The sequence below is a fragment of the Haemaphysalis longicornis genome, unplaced genomic scaffold (genome assembly GCF_048455015.1).
Source record: "Haemaphysalis longicornis isolate Haplotype H1 unplaced genomic scaffold, Haemaphysalis longicornis Haplotype H1 scaffold_9, whole genome shotgun sequence".
Lineage (NCBI taxonomy): Eukaryota > Metazoa > Arthropoda > Arachnida > Ixodida > Ixodidae > Haemaphysalis > Haemaphysalis longicornis.
Window position 1 is genome coordinate 11,821,846 of NW_027526460.1, and position 20,617 is coordinate 11,842,462.

General features: G+C 46.3%; 1 protein-coding gene across 1 annotated transcript in view; it reads left to right on the top strand.

Moving 5' to 3' along the window:
• Positions 1-2,643: 2,643 nt before the first annotated feature.
• Positions 2,644-20,617, top strand: part of LOC144152568 (ubiquitin-like protein 4A-B) — a 30,284-nt gene continuing 12,310 nt past the window's right edge. Inside the window, exons 1-3 of the mRNA XM_077683875.1 lie at positions 2,644-2,982; positions 3,295-3,400; positions 3,920-4,086. Coding sequence (XP_077540001.1) covers positions 2,935-2,982; positions 3,295-3,400; positions 3,920-4,086 — 321 coding nt within the window. The 5' untranslated portion in view covers positions 2,644-2,934. The remainder of the gene's footprint in view (positions 2,983-3,294; positions 3,401-3,919; positions 4,087-20,617) is intronic.

Sequence of the window (20,617 nt, forward strand, 5' to 3'; positions counted from 1 at the left end):
ATTTGGTTAATGACTTGACAAATAAAACCAGAGAAGTGGGAATATTAAGGACACATCTAGACTGAACGGAGAGGAGAAAAAAATCACGCACGCAAGAAAAAAATTCCGGGTACCTTGCACTCACGCGCAAGATTGAATGCCGAAGTTTTGTTGTAAATGAGCATTGCCGGACATTGGTTTCGGTATCATTGGTTATTTTTATAGTTTCGATGCTAGTAATCGTCGTCCTATGCATCGAATAGGTCTTCTTCGCTGCGAGTGGTGGATGCGAAGTCATCCTCAGCATTGTAGACTCCCACCAGCTCAACTGGCGAAGCTTGCACTAAGTCGCGCAAGGCTTCAACCATAGCGAAGCTGCAGGATTGATTTATATGTGAGCACTGAGTGACACATAATCACCCATTTGTAGATTGATTGATTGATTGATTGTAGGGTTTAACGCGCCGACGCAGCGCAGGCGATGAGGCGCGCCGTAGTGGAGGGCTCCGGATTAATTTTGACCACCTGGGGATCTTTATCGTGCGCCGAAATCTCGTACACACGAGCGTTTTTGCTTTTCGCCACCCATTTGTAGAAGTTTAAACTTGTTTAGTTACATGTCCCGTCGTTGCTTTGCAGCTGTGCTAGTAGTAGTCGTCGTCGTATGCATCGATATCGCCATGTTCCTCATGCCAAGCATTACACGCTCGGTAGCGCTTGACGACAGCGCTGGAGGGTTTTTTTTTTGTTGTTTTTTGTTTGTTTTTCTGAAGCCACTGCGAGAGCCGGGAACTCCGCAGTCGCCGTGAGGCACACGCTCACGAGCGCTTAGAATTTTGTCGCTCGTGGTTTTTGCCAGTGCTTTTTTTTTTTTTAACCACTGCGCGTGCTGTAAACGCTCGGCGGTCGCCGCGAGACACGCGCTCACGAGCGCGTATTTTCTTTATATTTTTTTCCCCTGCAAAACCGAACTTACTGGTTCTACAACAGCTTCGCTGTTAAGATTAAGGGAGTGGGTAGGTGGGTTGGGGAAGGGGGGGGGGACAGATGACTAATCCGGGCAGCAGATGATTTCAGAGGACTAATCCGAGCACGACATTCGAACAGTCTCCGATGTAAGGAGTGGATGGCGCGCAGACACATCACCGAGGGGGGCCGCGGCTCTGCGTCCCGGAGAAGCGTCAACTAGTACTGACACCATACTAGTACTAAGCGTCGCAGGGAATCCTCTAGGTGGTTCCTATATTAGTGAACTGGGGGCAGAAAGGAGCGAAATGCTTAACTGACTCGATTCCTTGGCAGAGGTGGCCCAAAGGAGAGGTGTTCAAACCTCCCTGATGTAGATATAACAAAGCGAAATGGAGTCAGGTTTAATTACCGTAAGCGGGACTGTTTACGACGAAACAGGAGGTATTCAACCCTGATCAGATACATTGGGAGCAGAAGGTAATCGATGGTAACTAGCCAGCAACACGTGGCCTAGAGGGGAATGGCATAAATAACTGGCAACGCTAATGCCACTATTCCTGCCAGAAAAGGGCCAGGCAGCCATTTTGCGTTCCCAAATGAGTGGGGACTCAGAATAAGACTTTTTCAGTACAAACTAAAATGTTTAGGAGGACAGAGCCGTAAACACAGAAAATTATTTCCAAATAATTATAAGCATTGCTGAAGACTGCGCTAGGTCAAGTCTCCTGAAAGCGAGACAGAGAGCGAGATATTCTGCATGGAAGATGAAAATATAATCTAGTAAACCCAACGAAAAAGACAAGCTGAAATCCGTGGGCGAAATCACCACTCCCACTTTCTCATCCCTTCGCGAAGCGAACCACGTACTTGGGCTGAAAATTCGGTTTGGTGCACTGGCCAGGATAATTCTATTAATAATCTGCGAATTCCTGGGCACAAGGTCGCTAATGGGATGTAGAGTAAGCATACGAAAAGTGGAATAGAAAAGCAGTCGTTTAATGAAAAAGAGCACGCAATTAGCAAGAATAACATGCGGTCAGAGGAAGCGAGGCCAGTGGGAACAAAAAAATGAGGTCGCATACGCTAAAGAATACTGCCTATCGTCTGGCCAGCGGAGACTTACAAAATCTGAGAAATATAATAAGTTTCAGGTACATAAACCTTGAGACCAGCGTTATAAACTGGCCTCTAGAGCCGACACGTAATTGGATATTTTGGGACGGCATCGCAGAGCTTGTTCCATTTCCACGCGCTTCACCATCGGTGTGGGGAGTTCATTTTCCACTCATGATTGGTTAAAATAGAGTGTCGTAGGAATATCGCTTGCGAAGAACAAAGCTCAACAAATTAGACGTGCTATTAGAAAGAAACCTAAATGTCACACGGCGGGCAGCGGAATTTTATTGGTGTTTACATTGCGCTGAAAATTCGACGCATAAATAGGCGAACAGTTTCAGTTTCAGTTTCAGTTTTATTTTTGCAGTGTAAATGGTACATTTATAATTAAATAATGTGCATGCGCATTTATAGCTTTTTATTTTAATGTTATAAGCGTTTTATAAAAGAACCAAGGCACAGCTAAACATAAAACACAGTAAACGTTTGCTCACTAGGATACCTCACAGCTGAGCCCTAGCACTCAGAACAATTTAAGCGCATTAAAAAGTAGTGTTGAAAATATAAACCTGCTTAAAATTTCTCAGACAGACAGGAATAGAATTAATTTTTATTTCAAATGTTGAATTTTTTTAGTACCTAAAGGTTTTTTTAGACATATCACTAAATTACGTAAATGAACATTGTATCACTCCGCATTCTCTTGAGTTAGGCCTATGCTGCGTTTGCTCTGTGTTTTTGGCTGTGGGTGCTGGAGTCGAAATTCGTCCCAAATTTCCTGCCCGTGACGTTTCAATACTTGGTGCGGTCATGATAGTGCAGTAGCCTACTAGCATTAGGTTTTGAAAAGCGCACAAACAGTGGTGCAATATGTTCATATCGGTGAAAATCCTTCAGGGTGAAGAATGCACAATAGAGGTAAGTAGAAATTGCGAGACGCTACAACTCGTTTTGCAGCTCATAATTTGCCTCTATGCAGTGTATACAAGCCAGCCGGCCTTTATTGCATGCTAGAAAACAGTAACTGGTACAGCCTTTTTGAATTCAAAGGCCACCATACACAACTACCGATTCGCGTAACACTCGAATCGCTGTAGCGTCATCAACTCGTTTTGGAATGTGTCGCGTTTCGGACTCTTCCTTTCTCTCTTTCCTATTTATGCGTTGCTCGTGAATCGCACTTTCTCGCAGAACGTTGTGTGCGTTTTCTGTAAAAGTATCTCTTCTCAGGTATCTGCCAGTTCTTCAATCAGCGCTGTGAAACACCTTGTTGCCCAACAGTTGCAAATTCCCGTAGACCAGCAGCGTCTTGTGTTCAAAGGGAAGACGCTTTCAGGTTTGTAAAAATACGTAAAATCTGTTTCATGCATGGTGCGCGTATTATTCGCTTATAGCAACCAGTTATGAATTCATTTAGGTGGGGGTCCATAACGCCCTGTAGTTGCGAGAGAGGCCGCAAGGATAGCCCTGTACGGCCGGTAATGGTGTTTCCTATTCCCAAGCGGTCACTTTTACATATAGAGCGTGCTTGGTGTCTCGCTTTATTTCTTTTCCCAACTACCTTTACATTTAAGTACGTTTTTTGTTCTGACTAGTTAATCATTTATAAGAAAGGTGCGGCACTTTGAAGGTTAATCACTTCCTTTGGCATAGTAGAGCGGTTTGGGCTGCTTGCTGCCTTATATGTACACATTTCCTAAGCTTGAATAGGTTTTTGATGTCCCCACTGTGCAGCAACGGTTTGACAGTGTGTGCTTTCGACGATTGTAAGCTCTCCTTGCTTGTGAGCCAGCAACTGGGGAGTTCGCGGGCGTGATGTTCTCTCTCCCCCCTCCCCCCTCCGCTGCCCGTGCAGATAGCCTATCTCTGGGGGACTACAACATTGTGGAAGGAAACAGGCTGCACCTTTTTGTCCTCAAGGCAGCCGACAACTCGACAGTTGTGTGGGACCAAATGCGCAAATTCCTGTTGTCCCAGTTCTCTCATGAGGACGCAGAGAAAGTGCTAGAAGAATACAAAAAGGCAAGTGCGCTTCTTCAGTTTTTGAGGGGAATTTAAAAATGAGCAGCCACACTGGAACCATATATTTTTGCATATCTCACTGTGCTTATGCATTGTAGCATAAAAAAAAATTGGCTGGTTGCTAGCAGTTTGCAACTTCACACGTTTGAAGTGTTCACTCTGCAACAGGCCATGAAGTTCCCAGCAGAGGTGGGTAAGGGGAATCGTAAATTCCCTCGGTCTCGAGTGCTCCTAAAAAAAACTCAGAGCAGCCTTTGTTAAAGTATACACGAACTTTGATACATACAAAAAAAGCATTCTCGCCATTTCAGCTTTGTGTGCCTCATTTACCATGGAAAGCTTTAAATAGTCAAACTGTTTACAAGTATGCTTTTTACGCTGCTGTTGCAATGTTCTTGATCCTAAATGTCAGTTACACTTGCTGCAATGCTTTTGATCCTGAATGTCAGTTGTGTTGCACACAGCTCGGTACATCTGTTCAGTAATGAAGTCAGATTTGAGGCCCCTTGCTGGCACCCTTTTTAATGTTTGCCTGTTGGGGAGAGGAGTATGTTACATGCAAAAAATCAGACTGCCTGAAGTCAGTAAATTGTATATGCCTTTGAATGGGACTGAAACATATTGAAAGCAAATTTCGGTGCAGCATTCTTGCACTGTGCCTTGGTGGTTTTAGTAGTTTTGAGCACCCAACACCTGTTCTGTTGCTGTGTGATGCTGCTTTCTGTGTGGGAAAGGGGGGGGGGGGCACATCAGAGGTTTGGCATGTGGTTGAAACATTTATACTTACCTTTGCTTTACTCTTAAAAGTATTGTGCCGAGGTTAAATGTGGAGTTATTTGTAGGCATGATCAGGTAGCATACATGTACGTACTGTGTGAAGCAGTGGCTAACTTTTGACTTGGTTTTGACTTGTAAGAATTTTTTGATAATTATAGTAGGAAGTGACTGACGCGCTTGTTGGTCCTGTTCGAGCTTGTGGTGACAAAATACCTTCGTTTCTCAGAGCCAACTCTGTGGCTTTTGGAACAGAGCTGGGTATTTTATTCGGCAATGCTTGACCTCTGCATGGACGGTCCCCAATTAGCCAGCCAGCATGATAAGGCTGTTTTTTTAGCCTGTTCCCTACATTCATCTTTAAAGGAACATTAAGAGACAAACTGAATTCCTGTTAAACCCTTTCAGACGCTATGTACATAACTGTGTACATTTCAATCCTGCGGTTTTTACAAACAGAAATGCCAATCGCTAGTTTAGCATAATTTTATATCCTTAATCTAACAATGAAGATTTAGGGCCATCTGGCCGCTCGTAAGAATACTAAGAGTGTAAACAAACAAAATGGCGACGCGCGCGATGGCTTCAGCGGGTGAAGTTTTTCAACTCTCTCCTCAGTTTCTCAAAAGACGTGCGGCCCTAAAAATGCAGAAGCAATGCATATCACACAAATATATACGTATGTGAAAATATTCAGCGCTACTTGATGCTCCTGACCTCTGTGACGCTATGTACAGTGCACAACACCCTTGTCTATAACCCTGAGTTCAACTTCACTGCTTGCCTATCAAAACTGTGGACTCACACTTGTCACAAAAAATGTTGAGTTCAAAATATATGGTCAAGACTTCAGAATGACACAATAGTTTTCTTCGTATGTTTTTCGGCCGAGGCAAGATAAGGCTATAAGTACGAAACCTCTGTTATAGGCAAGGGTATTGCCCTCTGTACACAATTCTATACATGACTTTAAAAAAAAAAAAACAAGATTGTGTTGGGGTCAGCAACTTGCCAATTCATATTATTTGGCGAGATACGGAGCGTAGAAACCACAAAAAAAAAAAAAAAAAATTGTAAAGGAAAATAGCGAGCGGTGTCTGAAAGAGTTAAAACAGAGGTGGGGCCTCTGAATTTGACAAAGGAAGCAGTTTTTTGTGCAAACGAATTGATCATGCCATTTAGCCTATGCTTTTATTGTCCTGGTTTGCATTGAAAATTTTTTCATTTTTGCTTTGTGTTTCATTGCATGTGAGCGTGAGACAGCTGCACTTTTGCACAGTTTTTATGCAATTGCTGCTTTTTCCTGCGCCTAGCTGCTCTTAGCATGGAAAGTGCAAAAATTGCATCAAACTGCTTCAGGATAGCGGGAAACTTTGATGCCCATGTCAGTTTCAGCGGGGAGGAAGGCCTCCCATTTTCTGGTCAGCCCTTTTATTGTCGGTCACAAGCAAATGCACAAACAGCAGACATACAAAGACAAATGGAGCAAACCATAGCTTCTAAAACGTGAATGGCTCACAGGCCAGGTTAGAGCACTGCACGGGCCTGATTTTAAGGCCTAAGCCCGGCCCGAGCCCTCTTCGCGAAGCCTGAGCCCGACCCGGGCCCATAACACCTAATCCGAGCCCGGTCCGGGCCCGGGCATTCATAAGTGAGCCTGGCCCGAGCCCGGCCCGGGCCCGCTATCTCAAGCCCGGGCCCGGCCCGGCCCGGTAATTTATTTTTTGGCCTAGGGCCTTATTGGCCTTTGGCCTTTGGCCTTATTCTTTGGCCCGCGCGTGTGTGACCAGGTCCAGTCTTTGACGCTAAAGAAAGTTTGTTTATTATATTCCGGGCCATCAGACGGAGCATCTAGTCTGTACAAGCACGTCATGAACTGAACGCAAAAAATAAGGGTTTAAAAGTGCACGTAGTTTAGCTTTCACCGTCTGCAGTTCACGCCACATCGGCGTAATAATAGCTCGTATAGACGGTATTCGTTGAAAAGTTTAGCGGTCAATTTCTTAGGTTGGCAACACTGGAAACGGCCACAGACATGGCCGATGTGCCACGGACACGGCGCAGCCTGGGCCACTGCTGCCGCATGCCGAAGAAAAAAGAGACATTTGCGTGCGTCAATCGCTCCGTTCCAATCCAATTCTAAAGTGTGGCGCCAACAGAGATGTTATTAATCGCACTCACAGTGAACTCAACGCAATACTTTGTGTTCGGCAAAGAGTTCGTAACGTGAAACACGGTCATGTGTTTCACAGTCGGGCTTAGCACGGACAAGTGCCGCCATCCCGCGGAGCCCGACGTAAAGAGTGACGGCCCACTCACATGGCTGCATGGAAGAGAAGAGGGGTGCCTGATCTGCGGGCCGTGCGCATAACGTCGCCTAGCAACAGACGCTTGGCCACAGATTTGGCGGCGCACACTTGGTTGCCTGCATGCATTCCACACTATTGAATACCGAGGATTCTTAGACGAGAGACACCATCACCTTTGATTACCAGACTCATGGCAACTTCACGTGGTTGTCTCGGCCACAAGTTGGCATTGGTGAAAATTTTTTATCCGCATTTGAATCAACGAGTATGTACGCTTGTTGAAATACTTCACCTGCAGTGGTTGTTAAGCTGTGGTGTTTCTCTGGCATGCGTGTTTGATTCTTGGCCACGGCAGCCGCATTTTGATTGGTGCAACATCTAAAACACACGTGTACATACATAGACATAGGTGCACAGCTCCAGGATATCTGAATTAATTCCTTCCCCTCTTGGGCATATCTTGTAATCGTATCGTTGGCATGTTATACACCAAAATATAAAATCTTGATGCAGTACAAGAAATGTAATTAAAATTGCAGTATAGTGGCCATCAGACCCAGCAAAACACGTTTTTAAAGGGACAGACAACCGATTTTGTCGAGTATATATTCTCTATCCCAAATGAAAGGGCATCACTTAAAGCACCTTGACGAGAAACGGTTTTGCTGATAACGCCCTAGAACTTTTTAAATCGAATTTTTTGATCTACGAACCGTATGTGTCCCTCCCAAAACTAATGCTGGCAACCATGACATAGAGTAGCTCGGCAACATACTTTTGTCTGTATGCGAAATAAAAAACGATATTTAAAAACTTGTGCCCAGCTAAAAAACTTTGAATCGCAGGCTTTCCTGTTCCTTTATGTGTTTTTTTAATGCAAGGGTCTATTTTGCACGAATGCGCCATCTGTTGGGGTAGACGATAGGTAGAATCTGGCTTCACGTTGTGGAGGCGGGAAGTTCGATTCTCCCCGGGCGCGACGTTTTTTTTTTTTTTTTTTTTTTGGCAGAAAAAACTCCCCTGACTCAGACAGAATCATCAAAGCTCCTTCGCTGGGTCTGTTTATTGAACGCTGCCGTTGATTCTGGGCATGGTGGCTCAGTCAGCCACACTGAGAGCAACCCAGCGGCGGCGGGCGGCGTGTCTTTAGAATTTTCAAAGTAATGTTTAGAAATACATATACTATTTAAGCTTGTACAAATACTTGTGTTAAAAGGTTTTTAATACGTAAATAAACGTTTCAGCAGTTACAGTAGCTGCTAGGTTTGCAGGTCACGTGACAGGGACACATATTGTAGTGTCAAGTTTCGACACTACGAACCGCCACCCTTCCGATTTCAATAAGTTTGTTGCCAAATTAAAATTATTTCCGCCAGTTTGTTTAAAAATTGCTTGTGATTACCGGGCTATATAAAACGCTGGCTTTCATATGAGCTAGAGAACATACACGTGACAAAAATCTGTTGTCTGTCCCTTTAAAACAATGAGTACAACAGCAAGAAGCGCGCAAAAATAAACCAAGAATATTCATTTTGATGCTTTTTTCTACACTTCACGTCGGATCTATTAACGGCCGTGCCTATGAATTCAAGCCCGAGCCCGGCCCGGGCCTACGGCGTCGAGCCCGAGCCCGGCCCGGGCCCGCCGAAAATCGACTTCGGGCGGCCCGGGCTTTCGGGCGGGCCCGGGCCCTTGCAGTGCTCTAGGCCAGGTTCACTGCAACGGCTGGCCTTCCCGATTGGCCATGGCCACCGCCTGATCCATCTGCCGCTTTGTACTTCAGACACTGTGTGCTTCGCCGATATTTTCCGTTTTATTTTACGCTGTCAGCTGGGTTCCCTTTTATTCTTTCTAGCTGTTGTGGTACTGAACATTGATGTTAACGCGAGGATAATGTTAGAGATTGGTACCAGATTACGGGAAGTTGCGTGGCTCAAAGGAAGGAGTACATCAAAATGTGGGGCTTTCGACTTCAGCGTGTTTTGTCCTTGAGTGCGAAACATGGTGCGTGTGTCTATAAGTGTGGTTCAAGAAGTAAGCTTTTCTACTGGTTATGGTGCCATAAAACAAAGGGTTGTTGCTGTGCTTGGCAGCGGGATTGGGAGCGTCGGGAATGGAACGATCGACCCTCGAGTTGCAGCCTGCGCTGCATCGCTGCAGACTCATCAAGCGGCGCCCTATAGCAAAACTGGTTACCATAGCACACGAATAATAACAGTTGATGTATGTGGGGTGAGATTTAATGCCAGAAGCAAGGTGGTAAATTGTAGCAGTGCTACTTACATTATTATGGGGTCAGCGTGCGCCTCGGGGATTGAAACGAGTGGGCTGATGGGGCGCAACGAACGCCGCCTAGCTTTGCGCAACTTTTCCCATGATTCTAGACTCCTTCCTGGAATTACAAAAATGACAATTCCAGCATTCAGATTGGTGAAAAAAACACCTCAAGATTGTGGAGCCTTTAAATGTGATAATAATAATGACAGTTTTGCTGTCAGTGCTGCTTACTGCCTCAACAATGAAGAAGTTAGTAAAAAGCTAGTGCAGTTAGTGATTTGTGATACTCTTCAAAAACACTCTCGAAAGGCTGTAATTCAGTGTTTGGTGTAATCAAAACTGGTTGAAAAGTGTACTTGCCCCCAAAATTTCCAAAAATATTATTTTTTTAAAAGCTCGTAAGACGACGTACTAAATGTTCTTAACTGCTCCGAAGTCAACATTTTGCTGCTCCAAAAACTGCTGCCAAATTTGTTTGGGCTGTCTCATCCCTGTGCACGTTCCTCAAGCGATAACGTCATTCAGTGCAAGTGTACTTGCGTGGGCTTTGCGGTCATTTACATGGGATTCGAGTACCGTGGCTTCTTTTGATGGTTCAAGTCCCTTTACTACGCTCCACACACCCACAAGGATCTCATCATCACACATAGTTAGGAAGGTAGAGTGGGATGTTCCCTCTTTTCTCTCACTTTGCTTTTTACGGTACAGTATCGTGAATAGCAACTTTACGGGAACTACTTTCCTGCTGCAAAAAAAAAAAAAAAGCAAACCTAGCTATTCACAGGAGCATTTCTTCGGCATTCACGATGTGCCTTGTGTGTTTCTTTTTCGGAGCCCTTCTAATGAGCTCCTAAATAGGCCTTGATTTGTGACTTCTGGAATCATTGTGGGAAAAAGTGTGCTTGGGCAACACCACCTGTCTTTTATGACTTCCTTTCATGGCCTATCAAAGGACTGGCTGTCACCTAGTGTGGGGAATTGGCAAAATAGGCCATGTTATTCCGTTGGTAACAGCGAAATTGTTTCTTGCTTTGAGTGTCTTTTGTATAGAGGTGGGTTTACGGAGAGTGAAAATGAAGTGTATGTTTCTGAAGTTTGGGGTGCAGCTGAATAGCCCTTGGTGCTTCATGGCAGTGGGCGCTGTATTTATGATGATCACCACCCACTGGCTGGTGTCCACGGTAGACAGAAACTCTCCCAGAGGCTTCGAACCACTCCTTACCCATGCCTGCACAATTCATTTGTAACTCCTGAGTGCTTGCACTTTGTTTCTCCAGCTGCGCCTCATCCTGAATCCTGGTATCCATACAGCTGTGTGTGTTGCCCACCGGTTGTCTGTTGTACATGTGAATTGCTATGCCAACTCCCTTTTTGATTTAATATAGCATGTCCTCCAGAAGAGTTACTCCTTAACTCTTTCGTTACGGAGGAAAAACAGCCGATTTTGAGTGCTTCCACAAAACTATTTCTTTCTCTTGAGCTAGTGGACACATTTAGCATCGCTATGCATGGAATTGTAGCTTATAGATTGCTCTTACAAACACATAACAGCAGTTTTGTGAAAGATACAATTTTTTACAGTTTATTAGTCAAATAATCAGAAAAAAAATGCACAAAAATGTATATAGTCGAAACCCTCAATAATGAAACCGCCGGGGAAAGCCAGAAAATTTGCTTTTGCGGGAATTTCGTTGCCGCGAGAATGAAACATAAACGACCGAAAAATTGGCCACAAACCAAAAAGTTATTTTCTAAAGTCAGTTATATTACTTCGTGAGCCTTACCTTGCAGCTAGCGTCACAGTTCAGCTCTCACTGTACAAGTGGTTCATTGCTAGTCGTCGTGCGCGCCCAAGAACAATGAGATCGTGTCAAATGCATCCAAAACATTCTGTGGGTTCACCTTCTCTGCACGTTTCTCGCCCTGGCCCTCGGCACCGAGTAGTCCGAGCATGCGAGCGAAGCCCAGCTGCTTCTGTTTGCGAACTTTGCCAGACAGAAGTGACACCTCGTTACACCAATACTGTTTAGAAAACAAAGTGAGCACTGCTTTGTTGACGTCCAGAAAGGCCACAGCCGTCACTGTTTTGTTTTGCGCACGTGCGCCATTGAGAACTCGTGGAATCCTTGCTTTTCAGAATGGTTGAGCTAGCTGCAGGTGTTTCCAAACTCGTCGGCGCTATCCTCCTTGGGCCACTGACTTGGGCGATGATGGTCGCCTTATCTCGTAGCAATGAAAACCTCTACTTTTGGGCTGGCGAAGCATCTTACTGAGAGCAAACATGCCAATCGCCGCATACAAACTACAAGCGCACGCACGCTGTTCAGCGGTAGTGGGCTAGCGTAGCCCAAGCCAAAGCCGCGACTTGAGTCACCATGTGTCACCCCCTGGTGGTGCCGCTGCGCGGCTGCCTCTACTGCCGCCGGCTGTGCGGTCTTTTGTATTTTGTAAACAAATATGGCGGCGGCCATGCAAGCATGCTGTGGCTGAAGTTGACGCACTTCGAGTCGAAAAAAATTCATTTGAGCACTTTTTGGACACAGTTAACCTCCAATGGGTAGATAAAATGCCGTCCAAACTTGCACCGAATTTCGTTAACGCGGGATCAGTTTCCGAAAACATTTCGTTGCCGTGAGATATAAAATACATGGGCGTCTATGGACGTTCGGCGGGGATGCGAAAATATTTCGTACCCGTGGGATTTCGTTATCGCGGGGTTTGACTGTACACGCAACGTATTGTTACGAGGAAGGCGCAAGGAATAGTGGTGTATTAGCAGGTATTTACAGAATAGCAGTTCGAGTGGGAAGAGTCGCCAGTCTGGCAAGGTGGCCGCAATACGAGCGAGAGACCAATCCTCGTCTTCCTCTTCGTTCTCTGTCAGCGCTAGGCGCATAGCCGGCATGGCGCGGGCACATAGCCCCATGATCTCTCAGGCGGCAACGATGAGGTTTCACTACATCATTCTCGGAACACAACCCCCGGGACGAAAAGCACCGTCCCGGTGCTAGGTAGCAGGAAGGGGTGTGGGCGCGTGGTAGGGTAGTCGTGTCACATGGATGATATCTGATTGACAGCCACTTGGTGAACCCGTTGGCAGTACTGGGGAAATCTCGTAGGTCACATCTATTACCTGGCGCAAAACACGGTACGGACCGTTGTAGCACCACAGAAGTTTCTGAAACAGGCCCAAACGATGACTGGGGGACCATAACAAAACGAGTGTTCCAGGGGAATAGCTAACACTCCTGTGGCAGCGATCATACCGAATCTTTTGCGACGTTTCGGATGCTGAGAGTTTTGCACGAGCCAATTCGCGTGCGAGATGTGCCCGTGTGATTGCTTCGTTAGCGTATTCCGTAGCAACCGGGCAGGAAGGAAGCAATGTGTCCATCGGTAATGTCGGCTCACGTCCGTAAAGAAGATAAAAGGGGGAGAATCGAGTCTTGTCATGCCGGGAAGAGTAGGCAAATGTGACATAAGGTAATGCATTGTCCCAGTCTCGATGGTCAGCTGACATGTGCATCGAAAGCATGTTCGTGAGTGTTCGGTTAAGACGTTCCATGAGACCATTTGTTTGAGGATGGTAGGCGGTCGAAATCTTGTGGGCGGTAGAGCAGGAATGAAGAATGTCGCTGACAACTCGGGACAGAAAGTACCGACCTTGGTCGGTAAGAAGCTGTCGAGGGGTGCCATGCTGGAGAATGACGTCACGGAGTAGATCGCACAGCTTGTCAGAAGGGCACGGGTAATGGCGAAACACGTGGTGTAGTCCGTAGCAACTGCAACCCATTTGTTGCCCGAGGTAGATTCAGGAAAGGGACCTAGTAAGTCGACACCAACCCGATGGAACGGTTCATTTGGGACGTCTATCGGTTGTAGCGGTCCGGCTGGCAGCACAGGTAGCGGCCCGGCTGGCAGCAATAGGCAATTGTAATGAGCCTAAAATTATTTTAGGAATTCTAAGATATACAAATTGTTCCTACATTTCTTGGCTATGATTCAATATATATATCAGCGCTGTACACCAAGTTTTGTATTTTTGTGGGCCCGTCAGCCTAGCGAAACTGACGGCTGTGCCATTCCTTGAAGCCACTCGAGTGTAAGTCGGTCATGCGTCCAAGCACACTTTTTTGTGTTCTGACACAAAATCCTTTTCACTTTAGTGGTAAAAAACCAGAAAAAATACAAAATTCACCCGCATTTCCCCGAAGGGGAGCATGGGGAAGTGCGAATTCACGGGTGATGCTATGAGGGGGAGTTATGTTGAACTGTGTTGGCATTCGCCCGTTAGTTGCATTTAACACCCCCGCGTGATCAAGTGGGGATTCACACACCCCGTTAGTCGTTCTCTGGAAATCTTGGTGAATTAAAGTGTGTGTTCGAGGAGATCACACACACACGCAAGTAAAGTGAAACGACAGTATTCTTTATTCAGCACTTGTTGGTGTTGTCGTTGTAGTTGACGGTCATTATGACCGCCTTGTGTTCACTGAAATGTACGGTCAAGAGTTGTTGCAAGACCGCGCGTATCAGACAGTTCCTCGCAAAGGCCAGGTCGATGTAGCTGCCGTTGATGGTGGTGGGAGCCTCTAGCGGTAGGCACGTCATAAAGTGGTTGGCGAGCATGTATTCCATCAACCACTCGCCGCCCTTTCGCACGTCCACGTTAAAGTCCCCAACAACCACGACCGGGTCCGAGGGCTTTACGCACCTGGCCACACTCTCCATCGCCGCGTCCACGTATTCGACGACGTCGTCGCGCGAGATGTTTGGCGCGAGGTAGAGGGTGACGACCACGATTCCGTCGCCCGAGTACGCGTCGGTGTAGACGGCACTGTACGGCGACTCGTCCCTGACCGGCGAGGTGGACACGGCGTGCGACACGAGGTTCGCGTAGACGTGACCGACGAGGTAGACGCCGCAGTACTCGCCCCGACTTCCGCTCCTGGCAAAGCAGCAGTCGTCGATGGCGTCGGTGGCCTGGGGGCAGGCTCGGGGCGGGGCGGCGGGCGCGGTGGCGCGCTGGAGGACTAGGCCAATCGCCCTAAGTGGGTATGTGCTAAAGAAATTAGGAACTCTTCTTGGCCAATCGCCCTAAGTGGGTATGTGGTGCGGATGGACGGACGGCGGTGGACGCGTGATTCAGGGTCGCTTAAGAAGTGCATTCGCACTTAAAATCCAGTGCTCTTGAGAAGTGTCGCGCATCACTCCGTAGCAGTAATCTGACACGAGTGCCAGGCTATCATGAAGGTGATAACGCGATATGACGTGGCGCATTTGGCAAAATATCCCCACTGTATGTTGTCCAGACCCTACACATCAGTATGTAAAGCCGCAGTCGCAAGATAGGAAGCCCGTTTTGTTTATAAATACAGTCCAAATACAGTGGACGCCGTTTTCACACAACTCGCCACTATCACATGTTCAAATTTCACTCTTGGCGCGGTCTCTGCACGCGAAATATCAACAAAACATAATAAAATCGGTAAATGAGTTGTCAATAAAATGCCAGATGCTGTTAGTTGTCCGCCAGGCACCGATTTTAGCTTTCGCGGAACGTTTGAAATCATTGGAACTCCGTGTCTGATGGATGCCATTTTCACACAACTCGCCACTATCTCAGGTTCAAATTTCACTCTTGGCGCGGTCTCTGCACGCAAATTATCAACAAAGCATAATAAAATCGAAAAATGAGTTGTCATTAAACACGCCAGATGGCATTAGTTGTCCACCAGGCGCCGTTTTTAGCTTTTGCGGGACGTTTGAAATCATCGGAACTCCATGTCCGATGGCCTATGGCGCTGTAAGGAAAGAGTTAATCCAGGCTGCTTGCTTCCAATGCTCTGGAATGACATGCCATGGTTGCCATGAATAGGGATGGATGTATGGTTCATGACCTATTTTCTTCTGTTACCAACCTTGTAGAAAGCAGCTCTGGCTCACAGTGCAAAGCAAAACAAAATCGAGGTGTCTGTGTCTACTCTAAACAAGTTATGTTGAAATCTGATAGCACGTCTAGATTTTGTGTTGGTTGCTGTACATTGTTGCTGTTGGTGATTTTATTTTATTGTGAACATTACCATTATCAGCCAGTAGTGCTTTTTGATGTTCAGATTGCGATTTTTGTTTTGTCGCTCCGGGTTATGTAAATGCAAATCCTCGAAGTTGCGGTTTAGCCATTCACTGCTCAGGCTTCAGGTTTTTTCTTTCTATGGCTATTGCGGACTGATTTAGTATGTTCTTATTCCTGCAGTGCAGTTTTATTAGAATTCATTTTCTTCAAAAGCATAACTACAGCGGCAGCGGCCCTGCACACTGATTGCTTTGCCCTCCCCTCTCCACGTCTCATGACCTCAGCACTCTACCCTCTTTTAATTTGTGTAGTTAGGTGCGGCAACAGCCATTAACTGCACAAACTCCCGCATTGAATGCAAAAAACTGTTGCAATTAGAAAAGTGAGCAGAGAGAAAGCCACCAGTGTGCAAAAGCAGGTGTTCTGGAGACTGGTACGGGGGGGGGGATTAGAAGAAATACGAACAACGGGGTACACAGCCTTCGACGCATGCCGCACAGTCTGGCTGCACTGTCAGTAAACTGCGCGCATGTGGAGTTCTTTCAGAGCGTTTGAGAGTGTGCAGTGATGTGATAGCTGCGCCGAAAGGTAAATCCTGCTACATCCTTCAACATTTCAAGCAATCTGTGCTAATCTTGCGCCGAAGCTTTGTTTCGCCGGGTTTCCTTGATGTGGTGCGCTCTTGTCTGAAGAGTCGTCTTTATGCCACAAGCGTTGGAGAAGAGAAAATCTATGGTATCTCCTTTGCAATAAAGCTTGGCAGGAGTTCACATGACTAGCTCTGAGGGGTTGAGATGGAGAGAGAATTGAAAGGGTAGCTAGCGGAAAAGGGGACAAAGGTTCAAAATGGCTTACTTTGGGACTGGCTTGTAGGCCGGTTCATTGCACAGTTTCCAGCTTTGAAGAAAGTGGTCTTGTCACGTGACTAGCTCTGAGGGGTTGAGATGGAGAGAGAATTGAAAGGGTAGCTAGCGGAAAAGGGGACAAAAGTTCAAAATGGCTTACTTTGGGACTGGCTTGTAGGCCGGTTTATTGCACAGTTTCCAGCTTTGAAGAAAGTGGTCTTGTCTGACAAGATGTCGTTCAGGAGGGCATCTTTGGGAGCGCTTCAGGAAAGCATTTTTTGACAAAACTTTCTTTGCAAAGCTATTCTTCGTGAAGAATGCGGTCGAAGTTCCAGTGATTTTTTCTTTGTTTCATAGAAGTGAGCCGTTGGCCCACTTACTCCATGATGAGAGGGTGGCCCTCGTTCACAAGCTGGGTGAACGCTTTATGAAGACAAGAGTCTTACCACGCGAAGAAAGCCAGAGAGTTGCCGTTGTGGCAAGCCTAGTCCCCTGCAAATTGGAAAGCAAGAGTAGAAGTCGGAGGTGACACGGAGCGTGCAATTTCGTCTTGGGAACTCGGAGAGAAATAGACATTTAGGTTGGGTGCTAGAAGCATTTACATAAAATGCACTGATTACCTTCCGTCGCGGCTGCCGTTCGACGTCATTTTGCAGAGCCTGCGCTTCTTAACTCTTTCGCTACCGCCGGAAAATTGACAAATTTTCAGGGGTCCAAGAAATATTTTTTTCCTGCTAAAAAAATTGGTTAGGCACTAATTACAAGAACACGAAATGCAGATTATTTAACGGCCTTTCTAATAACACCAGTTTTTAAAATGTTTTTATATATCATAGTTGTGAAAAAAATATCAAAATCAGAATTTTTGTCAAGTTGTCGGAAAAAATGATAAAAAAGGAGTTGTGTATATCAAACCACCAGTAGTAGAAAAAAATGAGAATATACATTTTGCAGGGAAACATTTCAAAAACATGCCCTAGAAAAAATGTTAGCATGCACGGTGCTCGTGTCATGCGGTGAAGCCCAACCTCCAATTCAAAATGTGCAATTTCGGGTGGTTCCCTGGAATAAATCTGGTGATTTGACATTATCAGAGGCACGAATTTGCCCCCACATAACGTAAAAACATCTTGTCAATGACTGACTTTGCATTTACAGTGAGCACAATATTTGGGACAAGCACGCGATGCGGAAACCGCCCGCATCTTCCCACGGGGGGAACTCGAGTAAATGCGTCGCATCTACTCGAGTCAAGCAAAGCGTCACGTCAAGCGAAAGCCAAGCAAAGACGCCCTTGACTGAATTCCGAACGCGCGCTCCGCCGCTTATATACGTTGAGGGGACTGCGTAAGCCGGTCCCAGTCGACGACGTTGGCGTACTTGTAAAGCGGCGTGGACTCTAGGTGTTTGAGCCAAGCGCGGATGTTGCTTCGCCGGAGAACGGCACACCGGTTATATGCGCAGCGCGCCCGAAGGAGAGGAAACCGCGGAAGAAAGAGTACTGCACATGCGCCGGCCCCAGTGCGTCTGCCGCGGCTATGACGCAACACAATCCACTTTAATCCAAACCAATCCAAGCCAATCCAATCGAATCCAATCCAATGCCCCTCGCGAGAGAGTGTTCGCTATCGCCTCGACTCGACGCGCATGCGCAGTGAGCGTGCGGACTACGGACGTCAACTCGGGTGACATCGTGAGTTACTGAAATGCTCTGCATTTAAAAAAACATGCATAAACAGGAGTGGCGTGCTTTGTTCGAGGATTAGTCGCGGATGCTCCAGGTGCCATGGCAGGTAGCCTTGAAGTTGGGTAACTGCGTAGTAGCGCTAAATATGAATTTCGCGATGCAGAAACGAAACCGAAACTGTTGTAAACTGTTCGCGAATGGTCCTGGGGTAGGTCTACCACAGAACTTAGAACAACGTGCGCAAAGGCAACAAAACTGTCTGAAATCATAAAGTAGCTTTGCAATCAGGCAGTGCTTGACATTTTCAGACGATTTCTGGGATTATTACTGCCAGAGTGCGAACCTGACGATTGAAAATTGTTTGCTGGTTCACCATTCACGCTCTGATAGCAAAAAACAAATGCTGGTGCAGAGTAATTACGAGTGGCACGCATTCTTCATTGGTAGCAGTGACGCGCGATGACCACACTCCTTTTCCACACCCAGGTGATTCAAAAGCGTGTCAAAAATCACATTTCCGTTGCAAAAATGAAAACAAAACTTATTTTGAACGGCTATTTTCTGATCTAACTCCGAACGGCTTTACTTGTTCAAGCAACTCCGGGAACGCTATGAAAAGGCGCTCCCGAAGTATCGATCAAATTTATCGATTTTGAATAGGCGCGGTAGCGAAAGAGTTAAGCCCACAGCTGAGAAAAGAGGAGTCCTCTTGTGCTCATTTTCGGGTGCTAGCTACCAGGCTGCCGCAAGTGATCCGACCCGCGATGTCGTTACTTTGATGGATAAATACACACTCCTCCAGCTTGAACATGTCGAATCAGCTCAGTCTTCATTATTCCCACACATGCATCATTCCTGTTCTGTTAGATGAGGGGTCTCAAACTCACATCAGTGAGCGGGCCGCAGTCACGAATTTTAGTCTCGCAAGGGCCGGGAGAGCGAAGAAAATTGAAACGAAGGGGGGAGAAGGGGGAGGGGGATGGTTAACAAAATGTCAGATAACGCTGCCATTCCTGAATGGAACTGGGCGTCAGGATTCGAGACACATATCTATACCAATTTCCAGAATGACTAAAATGTGGACGCCGATTCTGAAATATCAAATATTTGTTCCACGATTATGCTTCAGCATGTGGCGACCGCATTGGGTGCCTCACAAAAAAAAGGCTTCACGGCAGCTGCGTCTGTGTATCTTACTATAATAAGCGTTATTGATAGTAATTGACGACAAAATATTGCCAGTATCATTTATGAAAGTCACAAAACTTTATTCCTTGAGAAGCTCAATGTAGCTGCTATTGTTCTAAACATGCTGGCTTGATGCCTGGCAGCGTTTGGCTGCGACTAGAGAAGAAATGTCTGCATGAACTTCTTGCACCGAAACGATCCCCGTGGTCGATCGCAGGTGCTCATCAGTCATCCTCGACTGGAGAGCTGACTTGTTCACCTTCACCAAGGAAAACAGGTGTTCGCAGGTGCTTCCAAACATGGCAATGATCCTTGCAGCCTGTTGACGAAGCTCCGGAAAACTTGCATCGTCAAGAAACTTGAAGTCTGGTACAGCCACGTCTTGAAATGTCTGCTTCAACGGAGTGTTAGCCTGCAGCTCAAGAAGTTCCATCTGGAACTCGGGCGCTGCATCATCCACCGGCACCGAAAACGGCCCTGAAAAAATCCGGAATGCATCGGCGAGGCTGGTGATGTCTTGGAGACGTCCTTCGAATTCTCTCTGGATATCATGGAGGAGGTCAGCGAAGTTATCACAGGATTGTTTATCCACGTTCTCCAGCGACTTCAGGGTTAGAAAATGATCAAACTTTTGAATTCTCATCTGTCTCTCCCAAAGCTGCAATTTGGATTGAAAGATCTGAATGTCGTCATGCATTTTCGTGATCAGTTTGTTGTTTCCTTGAAGTTTAACATTGAGGTAACTCAAATGATCAGTGATATCACTGAGGAATGCAAGGGAGTGAAGCCACGTTTCGTCTGACAGCTCAACAATGGCCCTGTTCTTGCTCTTCGTGGTGGCGTCTATTTCCTCTCGGAGATTAAAAAATCGTTTCAGCACTCTTCCACGACTCAGCCATCGCACCTCTGTATGGCATAAAATTTCACCATATTCGCTGTCAACCGCTTCTAGAAGAGATACAATTTGGCGGTGGTTAAGAGCTCTTGAAAGGATGAAGTTCACTGCGCTGAGCACAATTTCCATGACACTCTTCATTTGCAGAAACTTGCCGCACAGTGCTTCTTGGTGCAAAATGCAGTGAACAGCAGTAAATTGATTGGTGATTCCGAGTACAGTGAGTTTCGTCCGCAATCGACCAACAAGCCCGCTCTTGCATCCCACCATTGATTGCGCACCGTCTGTAGCCAAACAAACCAGCTTTTCCCACGGCAGTCCAGTGTGTTCGACCACTTTTTCGAGAACAGAAAGAATATCTCGTGCTCTTCATTGGGATTAAGATCCTCAATGACGTTCTGGTTTTTGTCTACACCCCTTACAAAAATAGCACATTATGCGTTGTCAGTGATGTAAGTGCTTTCGTCTACTGCGGTAGCG